Source organism: Dendrobates tinctorius, unplaced genomic scaffold, assembly GCF_039654945.1.
Source record: "Dendrobates tinctorius isolate UK_male_01 unplaced genomic scaffold, ASM3965494v1 ptg000265l, whole genome shotgun sequence".
NCBI lineage: Eukaryota > Metazoa > Chordata > Amphibia > Anura > Dendrobatidae > Dendrobates > Dendrobates tinctorius.
The window spans coordinates 18310775-18320051 of NW_027361932.1; the positions used below are offsets into that span (position 1 = coordinate 18310775).

Below are 9277 nucleotides of genomic sequence, written 5' to 3' on the forward strand. Positions count from 1 at the left end.
TGGCCCACTGCGAACATCAGATCATCTGGCATTTGCCAGAATTGCCTGATGGCCAGTCCAGCCCAGGTCCTGTATGTGCCTGCATCCTCAATAGTGTTAGTTCTGAGTAAATCAGTGTTCCCATCTATAGCTTTAGGCCATATGCACACATTCAGTATTTGGTCAGTATTTTACATCAGTATTTGTGAGCCAAAACCAGGAGTAGGTGATAATACAGAAGTGGTGACGTGTTTCTATTATACTTTCCCTCTGATTGTTCCTCTCCTGGTTTTGGCTTATAAACACTGAGGTAAAATACTCACCAAATACTGATAGTGTGACCATAGCCTTAAAGGGAAAACCGCTGCACCTGCCTGATGCGTTGAAATTAGTAGTCTCAACATGCGTGCGTGTATGAGGACAGACCTGTCACTCCAGGACTTGCTTGTGTGGCTCCCTCGCCGGCAGCTTTTAATCTGTTTTTCTCTGAAATGCTGCAGCGTTTGAGCTAAACATACATAGCTGAAATCATACAGCTGCTCTCTGATACATGCTGACCACCACAGGCATCATGCATCAGCTGTCAGTCCCTTTAAATCTACAATAAATCCACTAGATTTTATATTCTTGGACCAATACTTTTTTTTTTTCTATAGTTTAAACTTTTTTTTTTTTTTTCTTCACAAAAGGTATCGGTTGAATTGGAAAATATTGATCTACGCTGAACCAGTTTCAGAAAAAAAAGAAACCATGCTGTCCTATTGAAAATAATGTTTTTGCATACAGGATGTCACACTTAGCAGATATCCTGTTCTATTAGCGGAATAAAAAGGAACCTGCTAGGCTGCAGCGATGATGGTTTTCTGGGCTTCATAGAAGCCATTTTATGTCCAGAACTAAAGCTATATATATATATATATATATATATATATATATATATATATATATATATATATATATATATATAAAGCTAGCTATATATATATATATATAATGTCTAAAGAATAGATAATTCTTATTCTATAGCCCAATCAGCATAATTTCAGTACTAAAAGTAATTCATGATTTTTTTTTTATTTTTTTTTATATTCCCATAAGCTTATTCTATTTAAATCTGCAGGTTATCTTGCTATAAATCCCATATTATATGTGTAATATCTGCTTATTATGCAATTAAGATATTGCTTCTTATCTAATGGTAACTTTCAAGAAATTAGGATGAATGGAAACTGCCAAAAAAAAAGTGGAGGCAGGGCTAAGGTGGTGACACATGGATATACTGTGTGTTTTTTAATGGCCTTTTTATACAATTTTTACAGGTAGAGCACATTGATAAATCTGCCCCAGTGGGGGATTAGGCCACAGGAACAGGATGTCTACTTGGTATCTCTGGTCCCAATGTCCCTCTCTGTCTGCTGCCATTCAGCACTGCCCTTGTGGATTGGAGGACAATGGGGTCCAGCCGTGAGTCTTTAGACAATAAAGTCTACCTGCTTCATTTAGGAACATTAGGAGTTGAAAGGGACAAGGTGATTTCAAGTTTCTGGTTCAGTCTGCATTTGACTGTCAGTGTTCATTGTGTATTGTGTTTGTCAGGGTAAAGGATGCCTCAGTTCCTGTTTTCCCTGGAACAGGGAACATGTGTAGCTCTCCCAATTCACAAAACCTCTCTTGTGTGTCTAGACCCCTTTAATGAGACTGGTGCAGGAACTGTAAGGACTCGATCACAAAAATGTCCTAATTTCTTAATATGTGGAAGAAACTTCATCTGTCCTGTGTATTTTTTTTATTTATTTATTTTACTCATTTATATAGCGCCATTAATTGCACAGCGCTTTACAGACATTGACACTGTCCCCGATGGGGCTCACGATCTAGAATCCCTATCAGTATGTCTTTGAAGTGTGGGAGGAAACCGGAGAACCCGGAGGAAACCCACGCAAACACGGGGAGAACATACAAACTCCTTGCAGATGTTGTCCTTGGTGGGATTTGAACCCAGGTGTATGTATACATTTTTATTTTACCCATGCATGTTGCTTGTACTAATGGGGATATATTATGTAATGCATAAAAGAGAAAAAAGCAGATGGCACCACTATTACCGTAAGAAGGTCAACTTGTGCGTGGTTGTCAGTTATAGGCTTGCCTGCAGCCACAGGTGCACATCCTGGAAAATCACAATTCCATTTTTCTCTACATGATTTGTGTGTGTATATTTTATATATATGTATTAGTCTTTCACTATAAAGACCAATAACATATGGATATGTTTTCGTTTATCATAGTTGGGGCGTAGTTATTGCTCTTTACAAATTCTACTGCGTGACATATTATATTTGTAGTATATCAATAGTGCATTAGTGAAATTATAATCTAAAAGGGGGAGGGAAGGGGGAGAGTCGGCTCACCAGGTATGCTGCAGAAGAAATCATGGCGTGGACATGGCATGGAGCCGCCCAGGTCAGTCGCGCAGCAGTAATGAACGAAAGAGTCCTCCAGCGATGAAGCAGGTGCGTTTGATATAAAACTTCACATTTATTTGTGCATTAAAAGTATGGCGGTTCCTCTAATCACATAATAAACCTACACATTTCGGCTACAGAGCCTTACTTATGGTCTCATGTCAGTTTATAATAGACCTGAATGCGATTGTTCACATTATACCGTGTAAATTGCGTACTCAGATTACTGGGATACAAGGCTTGATTCATGTCAAAACTATTGCTTACATTAAATCTTCTATGGCAAAATTGATTTGTAAAGTGTAAAATATGCACTTCCTTATACAGACAAGGAAAGAAAAAAATTTGGTAAGCAAACTTTATCCATATGTGGTCTTTGATAAATATTGAAACACGTGTTATGGTCCTGTTAGGCTGATTTTTAGAATTTTCAGCCTTTGTTTTAATATGTATAGGAACAGCCTACCATTGGAAGGACTTTATGGTTTCGATTTTCAGCCCCAACTTGGTCCCTTACTGAACAATAGGGATGGTTTCAAGAAGTTATCAGGACTACTTAATTCTTCTGCCTATAGTAAAGAAATTAAGAGGCAGGTAATTGTGCTCAACGCCGATTTCTGCTGGCACAGAGCGGACACAGATCGCTTCTGCCGGTGGATTGGTGGTTTCCGTTGACATCATGTTGGCAGAGTAGTGGATTCTCTTTTGCTCTACTCTGTTGACGGGGCATGGATGACGATATCATGCTAATTGACGGCCAGCTCCTAGCTGCCTAAGGGTACTGTTACACATAACTATGTTCCAGCGATCCCACCAACGATCCGACGTGGATGGGATCGCTGGGACATAGTTAGCTGATCGCTGGTGAGCTGTCACATAGACAGCCCCTTCAGCGATCAGGACCAGCGAGCACGCTGGTTACCAACGTAAACATCGGGTTTATAAGGGCTGTGGGGCACTTAGAAACCTGATGTTTACCCTAGATACCAGCGTGCACTGCAGGCAGGGCAGAAGGTGGAGGCAGAGCGACGCACAGACAGACCGGCGTAGCTCTGCTATCTGCTACTCCGGTCTGACAGACTGGAGTAGCAGATAGCAAAGCTACTCCGGTCTGTGCGCCGCTCTGCCTCCACCTCCCGCCCTGCCTGCAGTGCACACTGGTATCTAGGGTAAACATCAGGTTTCTAAGGGCCCTGCAGCCCTTAGAATCCTGATGTTTTTGTTGGTAACCTGCGTGCAGCGATGCTCATCGCTGGCTCCGGCTGCCACACGCAGCGATGTGTGCTGGCCAGCGGGAGACCAGCGATGAAAAAATGGCCCAGGACGATCCAACATGATCAGTGATACCCCGCGGGGGTGCCGATCGCTGCTGGATGTCACACACAGCGATCTCGCTGGAGAGATCGCTGATGTGTCACAAAATCGGCGATCTCGCCAGCGAGATCGCTGTGTGTAACGGGCCCTTTACTGTGGGGAGCCAGCTGTCAATCAATATGTCGGCAGTCACATCCATCAACTGAGCAGCCCAGAAGAGGAAGATCTGCTCTGTTGATGTGGAGCAGCTGAATAGACAGGTGCAGCTGTTGACTGCTGAGTCACCAACACCAGGTAGAAAAGGTAGGTAGTAGCTTCCGCTAGCAACTCACTGCTTGATAGTTTTTAGGCCCATAGTAAAAGAAAAGCAAAGCCCTGAACAACCAATGTTAAAAATAAATAAAAAATGAAAAATTTCAGTCAATGGTTGCTGTCGTCACAGAGGCAAATTGAGCACTGATTGCATTGACAATATAGTGCTTGTTTACTTGCATTTCTATAATACAATTACGTATTTTTGTAAATATTTTTTTCACCATTCTGATTATACAGCTGCCAATACAAATCATAAGCAGATTTATATTTTTACAAAGTGGTGCGATTTTTGACAAATACTGACGGTACAATAAATAGCAAAATGGCTAATTACAATTGGTAAAATTACTTATGGCATGAGCATGTGTTTGTGTTTTTTTTTTTTTTTTTTCAGGCAGATTCTGGTATCAACCTAAACAATCGCTAAAAATAAACTTACTTTGTGCACAAAGATTTAGGAAACCTTGTTTTATTTGTAAGATCTTCCATTTGTCTGTTACCTGGAGCACCGCATACTCTCCAGTTCTAGCTATGCGGGCGTTTATTTTTTAATTTCTACTCCTGAAGCATTGTGCCATGTGGGTATCTGACACTGCAAGTTATATTAGTCTGCTCATGTTTAATTATATCAAGTAAAAGGCAAACACTTTCCTCCCATCCACTGGATTAGACTTGTAAAAATTGGTAAATGTTACAAGATGTCAGGCTGGCCTGGCCATGAATCTGAGAACCCATCTCCTGAGTGCCAGAGAAGGCTTCCATATTCTGTTTGCTTTGCAGTGAGTTAACACTAAATGAAGTTGCATTTCCCCTGCAGGGTTTCCTGTATATCAGCCTCATGCTAATCACTGGTCAGCCTGCTCCTGCCCCTATCATTAAACAAGATCCTTCCTCTCTTTGTGTCCTGAGACATCAAAGACCTGGTATAGGAGATCAGGTTGGGGTGGAGGAAGGTGTCATGGCTCCTCCCTTTACCTTTAAATGTTGTCTATCCATGGACACAATAATAGTCTGACGTGTGAGTGGACTTATTGAAGGATCATGCTCTCCGTGCCTGGTAAGTAGAGACCTAGACAGAATCATAGTCTGGGAAGCTACGTGGCTCCATATACACTATACAGTAGCCAGCCATATAGAACGGTTATTTTTTTAATCAAGAAGAATAATTAAATTGTAAGTAATGTGATATTTGATTATTTTGGGCTATGAATAGAATTCAATACTGTAGCCATGGGACATAAGAGACTCTGCAAGATTTGGGGAGTATACATGGCATGTCTTGTGTTTTGTGCTTCTTTTTAGATGTGAAACCCGCAACAGACATGGACTGTGTTAACAATCAAGATTCTCTTTACCTTCCCAACTCTGTCAGTGCGTCGCTCGAGGAATTGGACTTATGGAGACAGTTCCACCAAGAAGGGACAGAGATGATCATCACTAAATCAGGAAGGTGAGTGCATGGTGACGTCATGTCTAGCGTGCCAAGCTTCTATTCACCTCCTAGAGTGAAATAGCATCAAAGTCGGCCAAATATATAATTATATAAAAGAAGTCAGTAGTGCATGTATATACAAATGTTATGAGTATTGCCTTTTTTAATCTAGATATTAGAACACCTCCCTCTTTGTTCCTGGGCTAGCTTTATTACTACAGATTTTTTTACTTCTAAAGGTAATTGTTACCGGTTGCAATTTATTGAGCAAACATCTGTTTGAGTCTTGTATCTGATAGATGTTTGCTTTTTTTGTGCTTTTTTAGAATGAAATGCATAAGATGGCATTTACAAATAGAAACTGAACCAACTATATATGTATCAGCAATGGGTATTTCAATCACTTTGTATCTTTAAACATGTTACTCTCTGCAGGCGGATGTTCCCGCAGTGCAAGATTAGACTATATGGACTACATCCTTTCACTAAATATTTGGTGCTAGTTGACTTTGTTCCCACGGATAACTGCAGATACAAGGTAAATATTACTGAAAACCTATAGGACTTTATAGCTATGGTCAGGAATATACGTGGTGATTGACACTAAAGTGGGTGCATTAAGTGGACCGTTTTTGCTCACTGTAACTCTTTATCTTCCTATATATAGTCACCATTTTATTTCCACATATAGCTTTAATGAGGGTATGATGCATTTATACATTTAGTTGGAATTGTATGGTTTTTTGTTTTTTTTTTCTTTAGTGGAGCAAGAATCAGTGGGAGGCTGCAGGGAAAGCGGAACCGCACCCACCATGCAGGACCTATATTCACCCCGACTCGCCGGCCCCTGGTACCCACTGGATGAAGGATCTCATCTGCTTTCAAAAATTAAAACTCACCAATAACACATTGGACCAACATGGACACGTAAATGACGTGTTTTCGTTTTGGATACGAGTCACTTTCGTCTTTGCTTTGCTTTAAACTATTCTTTTCTTCCAGATCATCTTGCACTCTATGCACAGATACAAGCCCAGGTTCCATGTTATCCAGTCGGACGATGTGTATAACAGCCGCTGGGGGTTACTGCAGGTGTTCAGCTTCCCAGAGACAGAGTTTACTGCAGTGACTGCTTACCAGAATGAGAAGGTATGGCTGAGACCAGACATTCTAATATGGATCTGTACTGAAGTTTTACTTTAAATTATTTCCTTTATGCCACAGATCACAAAATTGAAAATTGATCACAACCCATTTGCAAAAGGATTTCGGGAACAAGAAAGAACTCGCAAAAGGTAAGAACATCTTACAGGACACCCACTTTTTTTTTTTTTTTGCGGTTATGTAGTTTTCACTAACTTAATATAATACTTTCAGTGTTGCTTGCCTCAGGGACGACCTAATGAAACTTGTGCCACAAAGTCCAAACAAAAGCCAGAAAAGAAAGAACAGTCCTGAAGCAGAAAAAGAAGGTGGTATTGCTTTATCATTAGTATATGGGTTGTCTTAGAGGACAAAATTTTTTCTGGTGGATCACTGAAAAGATCTCAACATTTATTCTTTGTTTTGTCTTATTTCTCAGATCACTGTAAAGTTGTACGTTTGAAGGAAGAGCCTGCTGATGTTCCTACAGGAATATACTTGCAGTGGGTTCCAAATCCTGAAGGAAGCCAGAACTTGACCCCTAACTCCCCAGATCTGACAAGATCTTCAAGCCAGGAACAGCAGGTTCCTTCATCTTCCTCCAGCTTTTTATGCAGGCGAGTACTGTAGGCATCTGCTGATCACCTTGTGCAGTTGTGTACATATAATGTAAAATAGTGTTATTGTGTAGGTAACCAAAAAGTTGATAATGACTTAATTACTTTTCATTTCAAATCACAGAACTCCAAACAAAAGGTATCTTCAGCCACTTTCAGGCTCTGTGGATTCGCATGGAGCACAAGGCAGACGTCTCACACCAGATGTTGCCACCGTGCCGGAGTCTGATGCTTTGCAGGTGCCTTCATTCCATTCACTGCAACCTGCACCGGATCGCTCAAGTGTAATGAACCTTCCCATTGAAACGCCTATGAGACAGAGTCTGCGAGGACCCCTATATGGCACATATGGGGCCGAACAGTGGATGGTACCTTCACAAGGACAGTATCGCCCCATGAGCTACGCCTATCCATCAGAACGAAGCACACAAGGCGCAGTCGCCCACCCACACAATGGCATGTCAGACTGGAGCCAATATTCTCTGTTTCCCTTCACTTGCTGGTGAATCGAAGAAAGTATGGACCATGGACTGGACAAACATATTACATGACACCGCTATCTCATTTACATTTTTTATTTTTTTTTCATTTGATTCACCAAGATTGGATCTTGGTAAATCGAATTGGTATGGGACAATATGGTTTTAAAAACTGGTCTGGCTTAAAACGATTGGTACAAAGGAAATAAGGATCCTTTTGTTTATTATATAGATTCTTTTGCTTTTGGAATGGTTTTAAAATAAGAAATTGATATTTCGACAAAATCCAAAAGATTACTGGTACTGATGGTGTTTTACTTTGCTGACGGACTAAATACAAATGTAAGATGGTCTTAGATTGCGACTGGATGGTAATAAGGATGGACTACATGAATACAGATCATCTTCTACTGTACATACATTTTAAATAACAGCCTAAAGACATTTACCTCCTCTGCCCATCTTCAGTTTTCAGCTTGCTGGAAGGGTTTATAATAATGCATTGTTTAGCAATCCTTGGCACAGTGGTGGTGTCTGTTTCTCTACTGTATGAATATTATGTTTAAGCTGTAACATTTTTGCTTTTTGCACTTTTTCTAATGAGCACATTATAGGGCACATGATTTCTACAAGTGCATATAGCTTTTACATTTATTACATGTTTTGTGCATTGCAAAGCATGTGTGTTCCAACTAGCGATTTCTATGGTGGGTTTAACTGGTGGATTGGAGAAATTTTCACAAATATATACTTTGCCTTACAGGCTGCAGTGGGTTTTGATCTTTAGTAACTAGTGCTATATAGAGCCTTTCTCCTCAGACTGAGCCACCATATCTTGGTTTTAAGATATAAAATCGTATGTCTTGTGTATAGAGCTTAATATGTGTAAATAGGTTTTATTTAAAAACAAAAATAAAATATGTAGATTTTAGGAATATCCTTTTTAGTTATAACTGTTTTTTATTTAATGAATTTAAGCGGAAAGTGAAAATACTGATATGTACATTTGTGGGTCAGGGTCTTATTGCACCTTCAATAAATGTCTGTAATAACTAAATGTAGTATGTCTGAAAATAAAAAGCTTTTGGGCCTATTTATTTGACTGTTGGGATAGAATTTATATCTCCTCATATACAGTGTTACAAAGCAAGCGTTCGAGATTACTTGGGTCTCCATCAGGCTTGGTATAACAAAGTATTAGAAGAAACTCAAAAATATACAAAGAGCAGAGTCATGAGGTAATAATTTTACGCCATGTCACTGATTATAATATATATATATATTTATTATAGAGCGAGAGATATATATTTATTTTCACATGCCTGATGAAGATACTGGAGTAGTCTTGAAAGCTTGCTTTGTAACCTTTATTTTAAACCTTTCAAATTTTTTTTTTTTTTTTATTTTCTACTTTTGACATTTCTATGTTTGGCTCTCCAGTCTATTTGTCCTATTCTTTTCACCACTATCTAGTCAGGAAGTCTGTTTAACATAGTAAATTGGATTAACATCCCACAGTGAGTCTTATCTTTA

At 39.6% G+C, this 9277-nt stretch overlaps 1 protein-coding gene across 2 annotated transcripts in view; it reads left to right on the forward strand.

Moving 5' to 3' along the window:
• The window catches only part of LOC141069537 (T-box protein VegT-like), a 71536-nt gene extending 62695 nt beyond the window's left edge, over nt 1–8841 (forward strand). For both annotated transcript variants that reach the window (XM_073559188.1, XM_073559187.1), the window contains 8 exons: nt 5376–5523; nt 5941–6043; nt 6268–6432; nt 6508–6654; nt 6730–6800; nt 6883–6977; nt 7088–7265; nt 7390–8841. In XM_073559188.1, the coding sequence (XP_073415289.1) occupies nt 5396–5523; nt 5941–6043; nt 6268–6432; nt 6508–6654; nt 6730–6800; nt 6883–6977; nt 7088–7265; nt 7390–7771 (1269 nt within the window). In that variant the 5' untranslated portion in view covers nt 5376–5395 and the 3' untranslated portion in view covers nt 7772–8841. The remainder of the gene's footprint in view (nt 1–5375; nt 5524–5940; nt 6044–6267; nt 6433–6507; nt 6655–6729; nt 6801–6882; nt 6978–7087; nt 7266–7389) is intronic.
• Nucleotides 8842–9277: the final 436 nt, after the last annotated feature.